Source organism: Phaseolus vulgaris, chromosome 3 (genome assembly GCF_000499845.2).
Source record: "Phaseolus vulgaris cultivar G19833 chromosome 3, P. vulgaris v2.0, whole genome shotgun sequence".
Lineage (NCBI taxonomy): Eukaryota > Viridiplantae > Streptophyta > Magnoliopsida > Fabales > Fabaceae > Phaseolus > Phaseolus vulgaris.
The window spans coordinates 2,925,657-2,948,736 of NC_023757.2; the positions used below are offsets into that span (position 1 = coordinate 2,925,657).

Here is a 23,080-nt window from a genome sequence, read left to right on the forward strand (position 1 = left end):
AAATTAGTGTTAAGATACATATATTTTTATTATAAAGAATAATTTAAATATTATTACTTGTTTTCAATCTTTTCAAATACCTACTCTTACAATGGTAACCATCCATTGCATAACGAAGTAGTTACACTCATAACCTCCCAATTGTTTATTACACTACAATTCAATATAAATTAAAAGTTAATATTGATATTTTGGTAAATAATAAAAAGAGGATTACAAAAATTACAAACCTTTAGGTTCAACCATTTCAACTTTTGATAATTTACATTGGTCGACCTTTGAGTATGCTATATTCACGTCATGCCTTGATTAATAGAAAAACCTTGTCATTATACATTTTAGTATTATATGCACGTAAGTTTATAATGTAATTACACATCAACTATTTGCTTTAGATGTGTGGATGACTTCTTATGCAGTGAACAAAATCACACAACAATGTTATCAATTACGGATAACACAAGTAACTGCTAGTGACCCCTGCATCATCCATGAAAACAGTTAGTAAACATTTAAAACACAAAATACTAATAATTGACAATTTATAATTAAACTTAGTCATTAATATAAGGGCAAAAATATATTTGTTTTCCCTCTTTAATCAAAGTGTTGGTGATATATGATTAAGTTTTAGCTTTCTTCGCTCTAATGGATTAATGAAATAGGGATCCAAGAATCCATAGACATCTTGATTTCTGTTATTAATAGAAACTCCAGACAAATACCTATAAGTTATTAGTTAAAATTAATCAATAATAATTTAACATAAAGTAAATTGAAATATAGGTGAAAGATACTTACTTCACAAAAAATTGAACGATGGTTATATTGAGTTCCTGGTTTCGAGCTGCAAATTCTAACACATCTGACATGTATATGTACAGGGGGAGTTAGTGTTTCTTCCAAAAAAAAGTATCATCCCACGAAATCTCCAGTGGGTTTGTACCAATAGCCTTGGTAGCTGATAATAAAGAAGCTATAGGATCGTCAATTGTAACTAGAAGTTTTTTTTGCAAACTTGGTTTCTGACGAGGTTTCTACAAAATAAAGAACATTTGTATTAATACTTACAAGAGACTCCGATGATAAAGTCATAATCAGTTAAAATTCACTCTACTTACCTATGAAGCAGATCACCTATTCATAATGCTCACTTATTAGGCTTTTGACTTAATTGAATTTTTACACTTTGCAACCTTGCAATTATTAAATATAATGTAAATGTTTTTGACTTATCTATTATACTTTGGAACAATATTTCCTAATTTCATTTTTGACTTTTTGACCTTTCGGTCTAACCAGTACAAAATTCACTTGAAGTAAGCAATGTTAAATGTAATATTGATTTCATTATGCACGTGAAAATCTTGGTTTTGTGGCTTTTGCATGTACTTTTAGAGGCAATAGAGCCTAGTATTTGAAGAGTTTTTATTCTTTTCTAGGTTATGAGATTGCTTGTTAAGGCTGAGCTTATGAAAGTCATGTTAGTCTTTGAGTTAGCAATGGTCAAATGTTATTTTATTTGGCTTGAAAGTTACATGATGGTGGTAGAAGCTTTCAATACTATTTTATTGTTCCTTAATGCTTTAGGAAAGATGAAAGTGTATCACCGTGTAACATTTTAAACTTCAAATTTTATCATATTTTTAGGGAAAATAATAATGTGCTAAATTTATGTTTAAACATTTGAATAGTTGGATTTTATATCTTCTATTATATTTAAAGTAAATGAGATATATTTAAAATTATACATTTGATTAAAAATCCTAATAAGATATATTTTAATGATTTATTTACTATTTTTGAGAACGTTTAAAGATTATTATATCTTATTGAAGTATACTTAAATTTATTAAAAGTACTAAATAAACCATTAAACTCATTACTATACGGTATTATTTGGATTATGCAAACAAAGAAAGGGGAAATTTTATATGCATGGATTCAATTTTGATATATTACTATAAAGTTTTTTAATTTATGTTATTAAATTAGTTAAATAATTCTTTAATCTATGGTTGAATGATTGAATGCAAAGGACGCTTGATAAACTGAAAGGGTTCACTGTCTGACACGAGTTAGAGTTGAAAACGCCATGCGCAGTATCTTATCATCTTGCAGAGATTCGTTTGTTGTTATTCTCTTTTGTGCTGAGGATTCAGAAATTTTGAATCTTTTGCTGTAGTGAGATGATCGTGAAAATTGGGTCTTCAAAATTTGTCTGTAAGTCTTGTTTAGATTCTGCTCTAGTCTTGTCACTTTCTCATATGTATCCCTGCGATCCCAAATATCGTTTATTTCAGTTTCTGTTGTTTAATTCATACTTTCTTCTATATTGTTATTGTTTACTTAATTTGGTCTCTTGGGTGATGAGCTTGAAATGAAATGAATCTGTTTTGTCTGGATAATGATTGAATAGTTTGGTTTTTGAATTGGGTGTATTGAATAGTATGTTCAATTTTTTTACAAGAATAAGAAACTAATTAATGGTGAATGAATGTGTTGCAGGAGGGAGTTTTGTTGTTTGAGCTAAAACATGTTTGCTGAAAGTACTGCGACGTCTGCTGGTGCGGATCTGGCAGCTGCTATAGTACCATTGTTGAAGCTGCTATGCCTAACAGTCATAGGGCTAGTTCTTGCAAACCCAAGAATGCAATTCATTCCTAGAGCTACGTTTAAACTTCTTAGTAAACTTGTGTTTGCGCTGTTCTTGCCATGCCTTATATTTACTGATCTAGGTCAAAGCATTACTCTTGAAAATTTTGTGGATTGGTGGTTTATCCCTGTTAATGTGCTAGTGAGTACAGGGATTGGATGCTTACTGGGGTTCTTAGTGGTGATCATATGTCAACCACCTCCAGAGTTAAACCGATTTACTATTATAATGACGGGATTTGGTAACACTGGAAACCTTCTCCTTGCTGTGGTTGGATCTGTTTGCCATACTAAAGATAATCCATTTGGGAAGCATTGCAACACTAGAGGGGTGGCATATGTTTCTTTATCTCAATGGGTTTCTGTTTGCCTCGTATACACTCTTGTTTATCACATGATGGAACCTCCTATGGAGTATTACGAGATTGTTGAGGAAGGGGCTGAAATCGAGGAAGTGCGAGCATTGAATGATATCAGTAGACCACTCCTTGTAGAAGCTGAGTGGCCTGGCATTGAGGATAAAGAGACTGAGCATTCTAAGACACCGTTTATTGCTAGGGTATTTAAAAGCATCTCAGGTATATCCTCGTCCAATGTTCCTGAGCTTGAAGTGACAGAAGAAAGTGGTGGGAATAGTCCAAAATCCATTAGATGTTTAGCTGAACCTAGAGTTGTAAGGAGGATCAGAATTGTTGCTGAACAAACTCCCATTCAGCATATACTTCAACCCCCAGTACTTGCCTCTCTATTGGCTATTATTGTTGGCACAGTGCCTCAGCTGAAAGCTGTGTTCTTTGGATATGATGCTCCGTTATCTTTCATTACAGACAGTTTTGAGATTTTAGCTGGGGCAATGGTGCCTTCTGTGATGCTTATATTGGGGGGTATGCTTGCTGAAGGACCAAATGAGTCTAAACTTGGGCTTAAAACTACTATTGGTATTACTGTGGCAAGACTTTTGGTGCTTCCTTTGGTGGGAATTGGGATTGTGGCTTTGTCAGATAAGCTGAATTTCCTAGTTGAAGGTGATGCCATGTTCAGATTTGTGCTTTTGTTGCAGTACACCACACCGAGTGCTATTTTACTGGGAGCAATTGCGAGCCTAAGGGGTTATGCAGTTAGTGAAGCCTCAGCCCTTCTCTTCTGGCAGCATGTGTTCGCCCTTTTCTCCTTTTCGTTGTACATCATTATCTTCTTCAGAATTATTGTTTATGTGTGAAGTTGCAGCATATTTATTGGCTTGACTTTCATGATTGAAGTTGTGTTGTTCTGGCTTATTTTTTCTTCACGATGAAATTGTTGATGTATGGTTCTTTCCTTCCAATAAACGTGTTGTAAGTTGTAGGGCTTAATGCATATATGATCTCTCTTAGATACAAATCAATGATGTGAGAATTTCTTGAACTATGTGTTTGACATATGTATCATGCTATGAGTTGCATTATTGTGACTTAATGCCATTGTGACGTGACAAGTAAACCTAGCCTATGCGAAGTGAAGATTGTTCTCAGTTGATGTTAAGGTTAGGAGATTGTTGCCAGTGTATTGTCCTATGCAGTTTGATTCATGATGGGAATGGAATCATTTCGAGAAGAATTGGTTTGGCACTGATGAGGGTCAACTTTATTTATCTTTAGAAAGTTTGTCTGATGGAACTGTTAGATGTAATTTCTACACTTTTGGAGCCTTTTGTAACATGGTTTGGCACATGTTACACATTCATATCAGTAACTGCGTGCTAAGATGGTAATTTTGAAGTTTCCCTTTGACTACTAAGCTAATTTAATTTGAACTTCACAGCAACTATTTCTTCAGAAAATCTGCACAATGAAGGTTTATCATGGTTGTGTTGAAAAATCTTATCAATTTTTCTGGGGAAACTAAGTTCACTTTCCAAATCTCTTATAGCGAAGATCACTAAGGTTTCTTTTTACGGCATCGAGTGGAAAGAGATGTGGGTTTGTGAGACATTATTATTTGCAATATTTGGATAAATGTTTCATTTCACCTTGATTATGATTAGATAGTTTTGCTGCAAAAAGGAGATGTTATGAAAGCTTAATTTTTCCTATATCTTGTTGGTGAAAGTGAAAGCATAAAGTGTTCCATTTTGAAACTTTAATTCTCTGGATCAAATATTGTATATTTCAACCTCCCTTAATGATTGATAATCGGCAGAATCAAGATCGCTGAAATGTGTTATGTTGGGGATTCAGAGCAACAATATGAAGTGGTATTCAACAGAAAATATACAAAAACAATATTTGTTAGGGAAAATTTATTTCTTATGATTGAGACACATTTATAAGCAAAATAGAATAATAAGAGAAAAACTTGTTTTCTCATTGGGTCGGGTATTTGAAAGTAAGAGGCCCCAGATAATTAGGTTTTTGTGTGCTTAGATTCTCTATATAAGGGCTGCTTCTTCCTGCACCCTCATGTGTTCTTCAGGCACCCTCATAGTAAATTGAAACTACTGTTTTGTCTTTCAGTAAAAAATTTAAAATAAAAAACCCTAAACATTTTTCATCTTTCTCTCTCAGCTCTATTCTCTCACCCGACCCACCATCAACCGTGACACCCTTTGTGGTGGTTCTTGTTAGATTTTCAAAGGTTTTGCTTTTGCTCTTGTATCAGGAACATATTCCATGTGCTGATAAAAAAAAAAAGGGAGTTTCTTCCTGTACCTTTACATTCTTTAAAATACGGAAATTATCTTTTCACAGTTTTATGTGATTTCACAATAGGAGTTCGGTAAGCAAAGAGTGTTTTCAGAATAGGGGTTTCGTAAGCAAAGTATTCTGGAAGACAACAAATTATTCTGGAATATCCTTTTCAGAATAATTTTTTGATTTCTGGATTGGTAAATCCCGAATTAATAAAATGTATTCTGGAAAATATGTTTTGTAAAAATTTCTGAAAGAGCAATCTCCAGAAGTCATTTTTAAAATGGATAAAATAGTTTTTTTAAAAAATGATAGGGCGTAGGAAGAAATTTGTTAGGGAAATAGAAAAAAAATGAAATATATTCCGCATCTTTCATCTCATTCAAGGTCTTTAACTTTTCATCATCTTTGTAAAGAGTAGAATTCTTATACTCAATAATTCTGTTCCTGCCATCAAGCCTAATTGCTATATACTTCTTCCAAAAGCCACATGCAGTCTTCCACCCAGCCTCTATTCCATACTTGCTTTTCATAGACCGAAAATGTAGGTAAGTAAAAAAAACCCTTTCAGATTGGTAATCTAGAAGCCATTCCTCATCACGTTTTGGATTATTACATAATCCAAAAACAATTTATCAATATTTTTTTTACCTATATATATTTAGATTATGTAATCTATAAGTTTAATAAATTTGTAAATTTATTTTGGATTGAGTAATCCAAAACTCGCTGCCAAATCTAGATTAATATTTTGGCTTAGATGATTCGTAACACAACTATGTATTATAAATTATTATAAATTAAATTAATTGAAATATTAATTTTTTTTAGGAGTGAGTTTCGAATTACTCAATCTTAAATAAAATTGTTGGAGATCCCACGTCGACTAGAGATTAAAGTCTTTCATTGTATATAAGTGGGTGCAAACCTCAACCCTATGAGCCGGTTTTATGGAGTTGAGTTAGGTTTAAAGTCCACTTCGTAATATGGTGCCACTGATCATGTTTGCCACAATCTGAGCGTCGCTCTAAACCACATAACTTTGCTCATCTTATTAATTGTAATATCACGGACAAAACACTGTGGGGCACCCTTCACATGAAAGATTACATGTCTTACGCAAACAATACTCTTTTATCACATGAAAGTCCATTTTTAAGCCAAAGATTAGATAATCCGTAGATACCGAATTATCCAATCCACAAAATCACTGTCAATGCCTCATGTTTTTAACTTTACTAAAATACCCTTTTCACTGTAGCATGCTCTGTCGTTGCTACAACCATTGCCACCATTGCGTCTTCTTCTTTGAATCACTACACTGTTTAAGTGAAAGAAGAAGAAGAGTGAGAGAGAGTAAAATGTTAGGTTTGAGGGAAAATTTGTTATGAAAAGCTTGTTTCCAAAAACATCTCACATGTTTAGGAAATCTTGTTATAGAAAACATCCCATATGTTTCAAAAACATATTCTGGAAAGCAACTCATGTTCTGCAAAGCTTATTTCAAAAAACTTGTTTTGGAAAACATCTTATATGTTTTTGAAAGCTTGTTTTAGATATTGTTCTCTAAAATTCTTGTTCCAAAAAGTATCTCATATGTTTTAAAAATCTTATTTTAAAATTTTTGTAGAATATATATTCCATAATTCACCATTGAAATGTACATGAACTATATAATAATCATTTTAAAATTATGGGGTGCAAGTAGTAGTCATGGGGTGCATAAAGTAAAAACTACTTTCTAAATGTATAAAAACCCAGTTGTCAAATCTTGCAAGACAACTAATACAATCATCTTAATTACCAATCATGAAGAGATAAAAGTTTATTGCAGTAAACTGATAAAGCCACTTAGGATGCTTTATACACTTTTTTAAGTGTTATGGTTGATAGCAATTGTTATATGTTTTTATGATATTTTTATGGCAAATTCTTCCTACACCATATCAATTTTAACTCCACCATATTAATTTTTTAAATTTCCAAAACTACCCTCCTGCACCATATCAATTTTAACCTCCACCATATCAATTTTTTAAATTTCCAAAACTATCCTTATTCCAAATTAAAAAATCCAAAAAAATAATTATAATTGAGAAATAAAAAAATACATGCTAGAAAAAAAATTCTGAACACAACTAAAAATATATTTTGGATAAAAAATTTCAGAATTCAAAAATATGTTCCGAAAATTAAAATCCAAAATATTTCAGATAAAAGTTTCAAAAATAATTTTTCCCATTTTTGTGTAAGATTATTTTCGTCATTTAGGAGGGGTATTTTTGTTATTTTCTAGAGCTGATTGGGTGCACGTTGAAATTAATATGGTGGAGGGAGAAATTGCCTATTTTTATTTATGTGATTGTGTCAAATGTTGGCACTACATAATTTGTTAAGAGTTCAAGATGAAGAGACCTTTTTTTCACAACACACAAAACCTTAAACTCTAATTACTTTTTATTTCTTAATTTAATTATGTTTTAACAATTATTAGATTATATTTTTTTAAATTTAAAAATATTATTTTTATTAAATTTTATAATAGTCTTTCCAGAGTGTTAAATCATACTAAAAGAAAAATTTAGAATGTCAAAACAGTATGAAAAAATTGAACTGTTAATTCAAACAAAGTTTTTGCACACACATATACATATACATTACATCAAAAAGAGGATGTTGTAACTGTGAATATCTTATTGGATACAGAAGAAAAAAAAATGTCTCTAATGGGTGAAAAAAATTATTATGTAATTAAAAAAAACTTAATAGACATTCATAAACTGCTCTACCATAATTTTTAGCGGATAATCCCAATTTAGATTTAATAGTACATTCTAATAGGGGACGACCATACTTGTTCAATTTATCTCTCTCAACTTGGATGCCATGAGACGGACCTTGGAAAATTTTAATATAAACGGTTGAGGATAATATTATAATAATCATTAGAAACTAATTGTTCTCATCTCAAGTCTAAGAGATAATATTGTTAAATCAATCACTACAGTTGAGATATTATTCGCTTTGAAGGTTGATATTCCGTTATGGTTTTGTCCTAAAAAAATGAGTTGGGAGAAGAAATAGTATATATATAAACTGTTTTTAATATTGACTCTGATGTGCAATTATATTAACGGTATGAAACACTAATATTATAAAAAATAATACAAATTATGAAAGTGATTGTGCACCAAACATTAGGATTACATAAACTTTTTCAGTGTAATTTTAAAAGATTAATTAGAAACTATTGAAACTATACATCATCAAACATAATCTAAGATGTTGATATTGTAGGTGCTATGTTGAAGAATGATTTAAAACCTTGGTCACGTGAAAACAAATATTTTGGCGTTTGTTAGCTGACATTCTGAAAGCATAGAAGAATGATAGTTGGGAGTTATATTATATATCTATCGTCACTGATTTCCCATTACGATCTTTCAAACTAACAAACAACAACGGTTAAGCCAAGTTAAGCCAACATGCACACTAACGTGGGGTTAAAGTTGGTGATTAATTCATTATTTGATATATGGTACATTTATATATCATATTCGTGGCTGAAAGTAAAATGAATGTGTCTTTTTTGGTGTCATTAAGGAAAGTAGTGAGTTTTTGTCGTAATCTATTACTCACCCCATGCAGCTCAGTGTCGGATTTCAATGCAAAACAATGAAAATGACTTTCTGATTAATACTTTTTCATCACTTTGTTTATATTTCATTTTCCAACAATGTATACGTGGAACAAAAATCACGATTTTTTAATTTTTCAATTATTATTATTTGTCAAAAATACTAGTTTTTTCAGATACGTCACTTACCACAAGGAAAAAATAAAAATGATAAGCTAGTTGATTCTTTAGTTTTTGTGTTTGCATATTGTTGTTCACTTTTTTGTTCTTATACACAACACATTAGTATTAAGGTCATTGGTTTGCATTTATACATGATTATATATCGCAAAAAGATGGGAAATAACCTTAATTCTAAAAGTGAGTTCAACAATCTTATAAATTTTTTCACAAAACTTGTTGGAAAATAATTGATTTAGCCGAAAGTCTAATAAATATCATCAAGGTGTAAAATATTTTAATAAAAACTTTTTTTTTCCAAAAGACACATAAATGTTTGACTAGGAATGAACATATAAAAAAAGATAAACACATGTTGTTTTTATATTAGTTCAATCAACCTAAATTACATTCATTTCTTTTTTAAATAACTCTTCAAAGGTTCCACTATAATCAATTTATACAACAAGTATTGTTTACTGACCTACACAAGTGCACAATGTTAACAATCTATTTTTATCTCCTTTAAGATAAAAAAAAAACAAATAATTTATGTATATGAAAGAAAAATATTTTTTATATTTATCTCTTTAGAACTTATTAACATGTTTACTATTTTTTATTACATTCTTAACAATCTTTACAATAATTTCTAACTAATTAAAATACATTAATGGTGTTAATGGGAGAAAAAAATAGATAAATAAAAAAGTTATATAACTATTTTATTAAAAGTAAAAAATTCTTACAATGGGATTAATTGTTAACAATATGGAGAGATATTAACACGAATCTGATGAAAAAGTAATAAACAAATGCAAGGCAATTGCAAATAGCACATCAATTTTCAAAAGTTGCGGCATTGCTTTACTTAACTCAGTGGGTTTTAATCACAGCGAGAAATAAGTAATTAAACTACTTTTAATTAAATCACACCCAACTTTTTCGTTTTCCATCGCTTTTAAGTCTTCATCACAACCCCACTTGTTCCCTCCTCCCCACTTCCATAAATCATCCAAAGTTCCAATCTTTTGTTACAAAAATGCAACACAATCCTTAATCAACACCATCACCATGCTCAACTTCTATGTTGGATTCTCTCAAGAGTTGCTGAGAACATCCAAAAATGGAGGGGTGCCATGCTTTAAGCTCTGAACAGTGAACTTTCTTGTAGCCATGAAGTGTGCTCCCTTGACTGTGTTTCATTTGCTCTTCTTCATCTTCCCCCTTGTACTCTCTGTTCACTTTAGTTTAGCTTTATCTCCCAGTGGGGCCACCAAACATCCCATAAAGTTTATCCTAGGTTGGTGTCTCTGTAACTTTGATTATGGGGAACGTGTTTTACCTTGGTAACTATATTGGGGTGGTTGTAAATCTTATTTTTTCACAGTTGTTTGGTTTCTTTGAAAGATGGGAATGTAAAATAAAAATAGTACGTAACAACTAGTGTTTCAGTTTATATTTAGTATCTAGAAAATTTGATCACATAAGCTGATCAATTTGACAACGGTATTGCTAAATGCTTACGTGAATTTTGACATCTTCCATGGTGAGGGAACAAGGCATATTCTTCATTCCATGACAAATGATGTGTTTATTTAAGGAAAGAGTCTATTTATTATGCGTGTTTTTATTGGAAAACAGCCCCAACAACACGTGTGAACTGCACCTAGGTTGTGTCCATGTTAACATATTTTGTTTTGTTCTTACCTTGCTCTTTTTGTTTTAAGGGGAAGAGAATTTGGGTCCATGGAAGAATGAAGTCACAGAAGTAGCTCCAGCACCACGTCCCGAGACTAAGGGTACTCTTGTCCTAGCAGCAAACAGGACCAATAGGCCTGACATTCTACGCAGATTTCGATGTTACCAAGGTGGTTGGGACATTGCAAACCGACATTATTGGGCTGTAAGTACTACAATGATTCATTTTCATCATGTTTTCAAAATGACTGATTGATGCTAATTTATTATGTGTCTTCTCATTCCGGTTATATTTGACACTCTAGTATGTTTCCTGAGGAGCACAATTTCTTTCTATTTGTGGAGAGGATCCATTTTCTTTCCTGAGGATGTTCCTCCCAGTGTTTCCCATTGACCTCTCAGGATACTTGATCAGTTTGTTGAATTGGACTTGATGATCTTCTTCTGGTTGACCTTGTTTTATTAGAGCTCTTTTTCACTTTTATATGCTTTTATACAGAAGGGTAAATCCAAAATCCAAAGATGTAATAATTGAGCAGAATAAAAGGGTTGGAAGATCATTGTGCATCATTAAACATTTTTATATTAAATATTGATTGACACGAGTGATAGTAGTTTCTTAGTTGATGTCTTTTAAATCTAATGAATAATCCATATCAATATCATGATTGAAAACATACATCCTTTTGTTAGTGCTGAGAAATATTTGGTGTATATTATGATATAGTTAGGCAATCTTAATTTTCCTAACGCTTGTCACATGGTAAATAAGTTGAATCTTGATGCTTAGGTTATTGGATAGATGACTGGTATTTACTCTCAAGACATTTCTATTTCTAGGCCTATTTCTATCCAACATAGTATAGCTCTTTGCACATTTCTCTCTCATAATAACCACTTGAAGTTTCTTTGTGTCACTTTCTTTTTCTATTTCTGAAATGATACATCTTAAGTTGAGCTTGTATTTTTCAATTATGTAGTTTTTTGAGTGGATTCTTTATTTTTCTCCTGTTCGCAATAGACTCAAAATTCTGGTGTTAACTTCAACTGAACTAATATAATCAGTTCTAAACTCTTGTATGTTCAGTCAGTTGGATTCACTGGTGTAGCTGGTTTCACACTTGCTGTCCTATGGTTTATTTCTTTTGGCTTGGCACTACTGATTCATCTATGCTGCGGATGGGGAATTACCATCAAGGATAAAGGTTCAAATCGTTTGCAAAGAATCGGGCTTGTGTTGCTGTTGTTATTCACCTGTGTTGTAACGTAATTCTCTGAACTTGATTTAATGTCTCTTTGTTAAAATCCAGGGTCGATTAGTATCTTGTTTTATTATCTATTGTGTAGCTAATCCTGCATTTAGCCTAAACATTTTCTGTTTGACACTTGAAAGAAGTCCATTGACGAAAATCATCAAATTCAAATCCCTGGAGTCAGAACTTATGGGTTAAATAAGCTTTTGATATTGTCAAAATTGACTCTATTAAAATCATCACCTCCAAAATATTTTTAGTGTTTTTAATATCAAACGTTTGATAAATAGGTTAATCTGATACTTTTTGTATTAACAGTGTTGAATAATAAAGTTACTGTTAGGACCAAATATACATAGTTATTAGCTGTTGGTTACCAAAAAATACTGAAAAAAACTGTTAGAAGTATCAATGTTTTAGAGGTACCAAAAATTGATCTAACTGGTTATTCCATTCAAGCTTTGCTGGTAAATGTTACCTGGTTAACATTATGTATCCTCTCTTGTTCCCACAGGAGTGGATGTATCGTTCTTTCTTTTGGGCAGGAAAAATTCAATGGTGAAGCAATTGATACCCTCCATTATGTTGTCAATCAGTCAAACTACACAGTGCACACTCTAAGAAATGTTACAGAGTATCTGTCTCTTGCCAAATCTATCAAAGTGGCAGAGATGTTTCTTCCATCTGATATCATGGATGGTATTGACAATTTGAATGTGGATCTAAATGCCGCAGCAGATACACTTTCTGACCACACAAATGAAAATTCTGTTAAAATGCGAAAAGTATTTAATGCTGTGTATGCTTTCATAGACCTCACACTTTTCAGTTATATCTATATACAATTTAACATTGGCATATACATATGGTAAACTGATCCATTTTGCAGGCGTCTTGCTCTGATTATAATGGCAGCAATGATGCTACTACTGGCTCTAATTGGCTTAAGTAAGTATTGCTGATGATAACTTCTTCAAAACTTTAAGCTAATTTTATAACTATATTCTTGCTCATAATTTGCTTGTATGTTTTCTTCAGTCCTGTCTATCCTTGGATATCAACATGCTATCCTTGTGTAAGTTATGATAATACCTTTGCTTGTTAATATTTCTGTCTCAAGGATCATTTTTATATTTCAATATTTCATTGCAGATTTGTTATCAGTGGATGGTTATTGGTTGCAACCACATTCATTCTTTGTGGAGTGTTCTCAATCCTTAACAAGTAAGGCCAATGTAGCTTGCTCATTCAGAATGAACTGGCTAAGTTATGGGAATGTTTGGATAAACTTCTCTATAAATATTTCCAAAAATGAGTTCATTATAGAGAAATTTCTTTCAATTTCTGTTCTTATCTCTTCATTCTAGAAACATTTGTAGAGAGAAGTTTATCCAAATAGTCTTATATATATATATATATATATATATATATCCTTTCTTAACCTCTTTGAAATTCAATTATCTAGAATTTGTTGACTTTGTCAGTTATTTATTACTCTCTAACAATCAGTGAACCAGGCATGATTAACTTATTTCTATTATAGTGCAATTTGTGACACCTGCATGGCCATGGAAGAATGGGTGGAGAATCCACATGCAGAATCAGCACTTAGCAATATCCTTCCATGTGTTGATCAGAGAACAACAAACAAGACACTTTTCCAGAGTAAACAAGTGGTTACCAATATTGTTAGTATTGTGAATCGGTTCATCTATGAGACTGCAGATGCAAGTCCATCACAAGGTAGTATGAACTATTACAACCAATCTGGACCTGCAATGCCTCCTCTGTGCTACCCCTTTGATTCCCTCCTTCGAAAACGCCAGTGCACAGCACAAGAAGTTCCCTCAGCCAAAGCTTCATTGGTATACTTTTCACTCTGTTCACTTTGAAATTTGAGAGGGAAATGAACTTGCTTTTTGGTCAATCACTTGTTTAATGAAAGATTGTTCTACACACCTAAAAGTATTCTATCACAGTCTTATTATTTGTTACTTTTATAATATTTATTTCTTGTAATGATGTTTAGGTGATTCATATAACTCTTTGTTTGAACTTGTTAATAGGTTTGGAAGAGGTATGAATGCAAGATATCTGAATATGGTATTTGCTCAAGTATTGGAAGGGTGACCCCAGAGATTTACACAGAGTTAGTAGCAGTAGTTAACGAAAGTTATGCACTGGAACATTATACTCCAATTTTACTTAGCCTTCAGAATTGCAATTTTGTGAGGGACACATTCAAAGAAATTACTTCACGTTACTGTCCTCCATTGAATTATTATCTTAAGCTTATCAATGTAGGATTGGGTCTAATTTCAATTGGTGTCTTGCTTTCTCTTGTTCTCTGGATACTTTATGCAAACCGCCCCCAAAGGAGGAAGCGTTTGTTTGGCTCAACATGCCCATAAAACTAAAGAACAAATTAAGCAAGAACCCCATCAGAAATTTGTCTTTGCTCAATCTTACTGAGTGAAGTATAGTTATTGTTCAATGCGAATTTTTACTAATATGGTATAATTTTATCTCTTAATTATCAAAACGGGTAAGTTTTTAAAAGTTACCAAAACTGATAAGTTGTGTCACTTCGATACGACTTTAAAATTTGATTATATTGAAGTTGTGTCACCGTGACATGACTTTTTCACAATGAAGTTGTGTTAGCTTGACACGATTTATATATTTTGGTAATTTTTAAAAATTTTACTTATTTTGATAATTAAAGGATAAAGTTGTACCAGATTAATAAAAATCTCACATTCATAGTTGCAAAAAGTAAAATGTGGTGTTTGACTCCAAAACAAGGTGAAGCAAATACATCTTGGACTAGAAGACCATATAGCCAAAACTAGTGTACTATACAAAATTATTATTCATGAAAGGAAGAAATCAAATTGTTTTCATTGAGTAAATACTTGATGTACAGAGTTTTACCCTTTATTTAATCATAAATCCACATGTATGGTAAGTTTAATAATTCTTATGAAATTTGCTTTGAAAATCATATACTTACTATATATATGATTTTATGGGTTGATAAAATAAATTGTTTTACAATGCAAAACTCAATGGTGAGGCAATTGATACCCTCCATTTTGTTCTGAATCAATAAACTATGCAGTACACACTCTAAGAAATGTTATAGAGTATTTGTTGCCAAATCTACTAAAATGGCAGAGATGTTTTATCCATATAATATCATCATATATATTAGATGGATGAAACATCTCTTAAAATACGAATAGTATTTAGTGTTTTTTTTATGTTTTCAAAGATTTCACACTCTTAACCGGCATCTCTATTTATAAACAGTATAAGATGATATAATATGAAAATATAAAATAATTAATTAATTAACCTAAATAATAATATGAGAACATAAATACAATGAATTGAAACTTTAAACTATGATAAACTGAAAATAGTTTAATGTTATAACATACTCACTGTAAATTTTCAAACATCTCACAACCTCTGAACATCTTTTTTATGTACACGGAGAATCTAAACTATAGTATATTTCATCTTCATTATATATATTTTTTACCTATGAAACAATCTCCAATATATGAGCTAAAATAATTCTTCCACTAAAATAAGAAAGGTTCTTCAAGTTTTTAACAAAATAAATCAAATCCTCAAAAGCATATTCAAAATTTGGAATGAGAATATTTGTAGGTATTATTCCTAACTTTGTCTCACCTTCTACTGAACCATGGAAGGTCATCTCCAACTATTAAAAGTCATCCACTAAAAATTTTTGTTGCAGTTTAATCACTATCAAAAGAATTGTTATTAAATCTACGTTCTTAGTAAGTGGCAAAACTTTGTGGTATGATTAGAGATACAAAGAGTTATTGCTAAATACACAATATATTTCCTTGAACCTCTTTTTGAATTATTTGCAAAATTTGTCAGAAATCAACTCCCATAACAATTACCTTTCCACTGAAAGGTAGGTCAGAATTAAAAGATCTTGAAAACGTAATATCCTTTAAACACTGTTTAAAGCTTCAAAATAAAGCTTATTTGTCATAGGTGCCTCCTCCTTTATTATCAACTTACTTACTCCTTTTAAGATATTAACTGAATAAGCCTTCTCTTTTCAAATAACATGATATTTATGTGAGAATAGACGAAATACACAAGAAAAAAGAGAGTTAAATTTTGTATTTGAAATTTTTTTAAAAAAAAATCACAAATCAACATTTGATAAAAGAGAAAAGACGAAGTTTATACTTTGACATATGCACTATTAAGTAAGTTTGGTTAAGAGCAGCATTTGTGGAATCTTTGCCTAACCATCTATGAAAAATAGGTAGACTACACTAGAATTGAGAATTGAATTCTGTATTAAAAGTTTTCAAAGATTTTCGAAATAACAACATGGGATGAAAACAATAAGACAATGTTTTAGATTGGCAAACTCATGTTTTCAGAAGATTACTGTTTGATTAAAACATTTAGACGTGGTTTTAAGTTGACATACTCACTATCAAATTTTTTTGTTAAACTTGTTTAAAAGGATTCTTCCTTTTTTTATTAAAAAAAATCATAAAATAAAAATTAATTTTAAATATCAAAACAATTAGTTAGTTACAGATTATTTTATAAATTAAAAAAATTATTAATATCTAATGTAGTTTTTATTATTAATAAAATTTTATAAAGTAGTTTCTAAGTTTATATACAATCAGTAGTTACTTTAGTTACTAATTACTTTATATTTTAAATAAGTTTATATTAATTTTTAAAAATTAATTTAAAATTTAAAATATTAATAACTAAACATTTAGATACGAATATAAAAATTATTTTATAATTTTTTATTAATAATAAAAATTACTTCAAATATCAATACTATTATCTAAATTACTCTATAAGTAATTATTAAAATAAATTAATGAAATAGAAAATATGGAAATCCGGATGTGTTTCCACTATTGTATCATAAAATTATACTTAATATTAAATCATTAAATTAACATTTAATTATCAAAATTCCCTATAAGAAAATTATAAAATAGAAATAAATTTTTAGAGATCAAAATAATTAGTTGCATAACTAAATTAGAAACTATTTTAGAAACTAAACAAAATATTTTTTAAATTAGTTTCTATTATTGTTAAATAGTTTCTAAATTGATATCTAATTAGCAACCAAAGTTTTAACTACCAATTATTTAGTTTCTAAATTTGGTCTCTAAAACCTTGATACAAATTTAGAAACTATTTAACATTAATAGAAACTAATTCAGAAACCAATTCTGTTTTTAGTTTCTAAAATGGTATTTAATTTAGCTACTATTGCAACTAATTATTTTGGTCTCTAAAAATTGATTTCTATTTCATAATTTCATAAATTGGTTTCATAATTTTCATATATAAATTTTATTAAATAAATTGATATTAATAAATTTAACATCACTACAAACTATATTAAAAAAGTAAAATCTCAGTCAATTTATATATATTTTTATATATAAAGCATAAAATAACATGGATGTGAGATGCGGAAATTAGAAAATAAAATTATTGAGTTCCCTTATTGAAAACAAAACATGTGTGTGGCGAATAACATCAGGAATACCAAATATAGTGTGAATCACTCCAAAATAGCAGCTAGGGTTTCAATGTGTTCCCAATGTCAATCACAAATCGATACTTAACATCAGCTTTCACTAGTCTCTGCATTGCTGTGTTCACATAATCCATTGGAATTACTTCAATTTCTGGTCTAATATTGTGTTCAGCAGCAAAATCAATCATTTCTTGTGTCTCCTTCAGTCCTCCAAAGTAACTACCTGCTACACTTTTTCTCCCTGTCAAGAACATGGAATAACACTCCTAAGCCTTACAATATATAGAAAATGTTGTGGCCATATCCATCACTGAAATGTGTTTGAATTGTTACCCAAAATTAAAGTGGGGAGTAGCAACTCCAGAGGCTTCTCTGGTGCCCCAACTGCCACCAGTTTCCCATGAGACTTCAATAGATCAATCAATGGCATTAGAGGATGAACTGCAAAAACAGTGTCAATTATACCATCCAAGGTGCATATTGCAGCCTGCATGAACAGTTACACGAATATGTCATATTGCTTTCTCACTCTTGTTTGGTTAAAATCAAAGAGATGAGTCAAACAAGATTGTAATTAACTCAATCCTAGAAAATAAATTACATATAATGGTCCCATAGAAACAACAACAATTAGTATACCATATATAGTTTCAACTTAATTCAATTCACTTGTAAAGTAAAAACTATTTCACATTTTGTATGTTATGTTATTTTTAGTTCATTTTAGAGTTTTTTTACGAAAATGGGATAATTTTCTCCTTTTTATCATAACTTCTGAAAGTATTATGGGTTTAGATAAGTTAGGCTAACATGACAAGATTTTTCTGACACTTCAAAATGAAATCGTGTTAAGGTGTCACAACTTTAGTTTAACCAGTTTAAACTGAAGTCATGTCAGCTTATCAACTTGACATATCAGAAATTATATTACCTTATTAACAATTTTAGTGTAACCAGTTTGAACTGAAGTCATGTCACCTTATTGACTTGACATGTCAGACTTTTTCAAAATAAAGTTATGTTACACAATTTTTTCATGATTTTGTATTACCTTGTCATAATTTTTTCAAAATGAAATTGTGTCAGTTAGCACAATTTTTTCATATTGATAATTTTTTCAAAAGTAATAAAAAAGGGAGAAAGTCTCACTTTCATAAAAGTTCTTATTTTGGGAAGCATGGTGTGAAGGAAAAAAACAAAATAGTCACCTTCATTTGATCTTGGTCTCTGCTGACCACAAAGGAATCTGCTCCAAGATGTTGAATGGCTTCTTCTTTCTTATTAGGAGAGGTACTAATGACAGTGACCTTCAAGCCAAGGGCTTTTGCAAACTTGACAGCCAGATGGCCCAGTCCTCCAAGGCCAACCACTCCCAGGTGCAAACCAGGTTTATCAAGGCCAAAATATCTCAAAGGGCCATACACTGTGATCCCTGCACATAGCAGAGGAGCAGCAGCATCAAGAGGTAGGCCATTGGGAATGCTGACAACAAAGTGTTCATCTACAACCATGAAGTCAGAGAATCCCCCATATGTGATGCTCCCATCCACATACTTGGCACCATATGTGTGAATCAATTTTTGACAGTAATTCTCAAGATTGTTGACACAGTTTTGGCATGAGTGACAAGACCCAACCAAGCATCCCACAGCCACCTTCTCTCCAACCTTAAACTTTTTTACTTTGCTTCCCACCTCTGTCACTTCTCCAACAATCTCACGCCTGCAAATTTTTTTTATATCAGCAAAAATAAATAAATAAATATGAATCATTTCAAAAGTGGTTTACTCCTTATACAAAACAAGATACTTTTGACTTAACCTTTCTTTTTGCAACTTACTAAAACCCAACAAGATTAACGACAAAATAAACACCCTAACCAAAAGACAAGCTTTACACATACTGACAAAGCCTTCAAAGTCAACCATCTCAAACAAAAGGTCTTGAAGTTCACAGTGACTTAATTAGAAACATACAAACCAGAGAGTTAATGCACCAATTAGAAAAAAACAATTATCATAAAAATTTGAGATCAAAGAAGCACAAGATTTTACATGTCTAATAATAGCTCTGTTATACTGTGATTAGATATTTACATGGTCTTTACCATTTCTTTCTTCTCTTATCTCATTTCTCTCCTTTTCTTTGCATACAAAATATCCATTTTCTATATTTGTATCATACTTCTTTCTTACCTACTTACAAATCATTTTGTAAAAGGAACAAGGTAAAAGACACAAACATTATTAGAAAAGAAGAAGGAGAAATCATACCCAGGAACAAGTGGATAAATGGAATCACTCCATTCATTCTTCAATTTGTGAAGGTCTGAGTGACATATTCCACAGTACAACACCTTGAATGTCACATCTTTCTCACCTGTTTTTCTGTTATTCCAAACACCATTTTAGAACTCTAATTTTGTTGTTTAAATTGATTATCGATTCACATAGTAATATTATACAAAAACTCCTTATATAAGATGACTAATATCTTAAAAATGAAACTTTTCGAGTTTTAAGTAAAATTTGTTAAAGTTTTTATAACAAAAATGATACTATAATTTAATATATTGATAGTATTTTTCAATTTTTTACACAGATAAAATTGTCTGTTAATTAGTATTTACTAAATAAAGTTCTAATGTTTATACTAATTTTTTTTTTATTAAAATATTATACCAAGGAGAGCTACTATATATACCCACTGTTTCCAGCGTGTAATAAACAATAGTTTGTAGGTGAGTGAGACTTGGATAAAGTTTAATTTCTTATTTTAATTTTTTTATTTCCTATATTATTTTAATTGATTTTACTTCATACCTTGCAAAAATTATTAAGATTTTTTATTTAGAATTCTTCGTATAAATCTAACATATTAGATTCTCATCTTCTTTTACAATATCCATATTTCTTTAGTTTTAAAAGCAATACACTTTCCATCCATCACTAAATAAAAATCAATTCTAGATAAAAAAAATAATTAGTTGTTATATTGACTAAATTATATATTATTTTATAGACTAAAAAATGATTAATTTCTAAATTAGTTTCTATTATTGATAAATAGTTTCTAAATTAGTACCTAATTAGCTACTAAAATTTTTGCGACCAAATTTAGAATCTAAATAATTGGTAGTTAAAATATTGGTAGTTAATTAGATACCAATTTAGACTTTATTTATCAATAATAGAAACTAATTTAGAAATCAATAAATATTTTAGTCTCTAAAATAGTATCTAATTTAGTCAATATAACAATTAATTATTTTAAATCTCTAAAATTAGTTTTTATTTAATAATTTTCTAATAGGACAGAATAACTTTCTAATAATGTTCGATCGATTACATATTAATCAATATTCGATTTAATGGAATGAGGTTATCAACAAATTTTTTTATCTAAGTCACTGAAATTATACAAGATTATACACGAAAGATTCTTATTTGGCTAGCCTTATGTCTCTTATCCTAGGTCTTCCTCCACTAGGAGGTGCATATATGATGCAAAATTTTCTAGATATCATGAAATACTCAGTAACTTGTTGAAAAAATATGTAAGAAAGCTAAAATGGGATGCTTTCAAGTATATTTACATAACTATGAAGAAATTAAGGTTTAAAATATTGATTATCCTAATTGAGAGGAGAATGAAAGACCTTCTGGAGAACAAAAATGGGGAGAGAACACCAGATGTATCCCTAGCAGCCCATCCATAGGCCTTCCTTGGATGCTCAACTTCAGGTTCCACTGCCATTTCACTCAAATCTGCAACTCAGAAACAAAGTAAACTCCCAGAAAAGTTAAAGAAAGGAGTAACAAAAACTGTGTTTAGTGTGTGAGAGAGATGAATAAGTAACTGATGTGTCTTAAGAAAGCCAAGTTTAAGGATATTTATAAGATGGAAAGTGGGGCCTTCTGGTGTCTGCTGTCTGCTGCATTGACGTATCGAATGACCTCCTTCATCTGATACTAAATAAAATATGAGTACCTTGCTAGCATAATTAAGAAAAACTAATCACAGATATTATATATGTTTCTGTGATTAATGCTATTGATTAATGAATGCAATTCTAGAGCTATCAGTGATCTGCAATATGTGTTGACCAATTAATGCTAGAGCCGCCAGCAAAAGTATATGCATTGAATCAATGAATACTTGCAATGGAATCGATTGGATTAATTACTTTTAAAATATATGTGGTTACTTTTTCAAATTCTATTTTGATTGTATTTATGTTTTAAGTAGTTATGTAAAAGTTGGTTTGCTTAAACATGTTTAGTGTAATATTTTATTTATAGTTTTTTTTTTGGGTGGTGTTATTAGTATATAAGATCTCTAAAAGCTGTATTTAAGTTTTTTAATAGCATATTTTATTTTGAGAGTTTAAGTGGATTTTTTAGGCCCATACTAAATTTATGCTCGAGATGACTCTTTAAGTGACTAACTCTCTTAATGTAATGTTTAATTTTGACTCAGTTGTGTGTAATGTATGGTGTATATTTTTTTTATTATTGTTTAATGTTAAATGTTCTATTATCGAGAAAAATAAGTGTGGTTAACTATCATAGAGGTTGCATAAAGAAGAAGAAATTAATTTTGCATGGGGCAAATTAAATGCTTCTCAAATTAAAGCACAATAGATGGAAGGAGAAAAAGAAAAAAAAAACATTGATTTGAGTTCAAAGCTACTTGATGCTAAGAAAAAAAAAGCAATAACTATTTTATTCAAGTTTATATAGATTAGGGATGACAATGCGAGACAAACTCACTAATCTAACTTTTTAATCCCCTTTGGTTCGTCTTGCATAACCCACAACCCGCACGGGCCAACAATAGGCGAATTGGTCCGCGTAAAAAAAAAATAATTATTTTTTTTATATATAAAAAAAATCATACCTCATTCATCCATTATTGCAGTGTGGCCTTTATTTTATTTTATTTAAAATAAATAAATTTAATGTACTAAAAAATGGATGTTTTATTTTAATTAGGTAAAAGAGTTAGTATTAATAGTGATAGTGGATTTAGTTTTATGTAAAGTCTTATATTTAAAATTTGTTAATAAAAAAAATATATAAATAAATGATTTCAATATGATAGTTAAAAAATTAGTCATCTTCATTAAAATAGTTTGTAGCAAAACTTTTATAAGATACTCTTGTACATTTACATACGTATATAGGAAAAATAGACGCAAAACAAAACTTTAATTATTTTTTATCAATTCTTCTAACAACCCTCATACTTAAATTTATATTTTGATCTTAATTAAATGAATTGAAACACGGATACAATTTTAATTTTTCAGTAGTAAGAATAAGTTTTTTTATAATTAATGAAATTTTAAGTTTTGAAAAGAAAAAATAATCTTATGCAAGTTGGTCCGTGGGTAATTTCTTATGCAGGGCGGGCCAATGAAGTGAGT

At 30.3% G+C, this 23,080-nt stretch overlaps 3 protein-coding genes across 3 annotated transcripts; 2 read left to right on the top strand and 1 right to left on the bottom strand.

Annotated features, from left to right (window-relative positions):
• The first annotated feature begins 1,948 nt into the window (after positions 1-1,948).
• LOC137806264 (protein PIN-LIKES 2) lies at positions 1,949-4,035 on the top strand. Its single transcript, XM_068606274.1, has 2 exons — positions 1,949-2,223; positions 2,509-4,035. The coding sequence occupies exon 2, from the start codon at positions 2,537-2,539 to the stop codon at positions 3,872-3,874; it is 1,338 nt and encodes a 445-aa protein (XP_068462375.1). The 5' UTR covers positions 1,949-2,223; positions 2,509-2,536; the 3' UTR covers positions 3,875-4,035.
• A 6,113-nt stretch (positions 4,036-10,148) lies between these two features.
• Positions 10,149-14,983, top strand: LOC137806265 (uncharacterized). Its single transcript, XM_068606275.1, has 9 exons — positions 10,149-10,420; positions 10,848-11,023; positions 11,906-12,084; positions 12,586-12,870; positions 12,961-13,019; positions 13,110-13,146; positions 13,224-13,295; positions 13,615-13,936; positions 14,138-14,983. Exons 1-9 carry the CDS (start codon positions 10,294-10,296, stop codon positions 14,480-14,482), a joined length of 1,602 nt encoding a protein of 533 aa, XP_068462376.1. The 5' UTR covers positions 10,149-10,293; the 3' UTR covers positions 14,483-14,983.
• Positions 14,984-17,526: 2,543 nt separating this feature from the next.
• LOC137806266 (probable mannitol dehydrogenase) lies at positions 17,527-21,653 on the bottom strand. The gene is made up of 5 exons (XM_068606276.1): positions 21,311-21,653; positions 19,926-20,039; positions 18,861-19,374; positions 17,986-18,139; positions 17,527-17,893 (listed from the first exon to the last, which is right to left on the bottom strand). The coding sequence occupies exons 1-5, from the start codon at positions 21,406-21,408 to the stop codon at positions 17,694-17,696; spliced, it is 1,080 nt and encodes a 359-aa protein (XP_068462377.1). The 5' UTR covers positions 21,409-21,653; the 3' UTR covers positions 17,527-17,693.
• Positions 21,654-23,080: the final 1,427 nt, after the last annotated feature.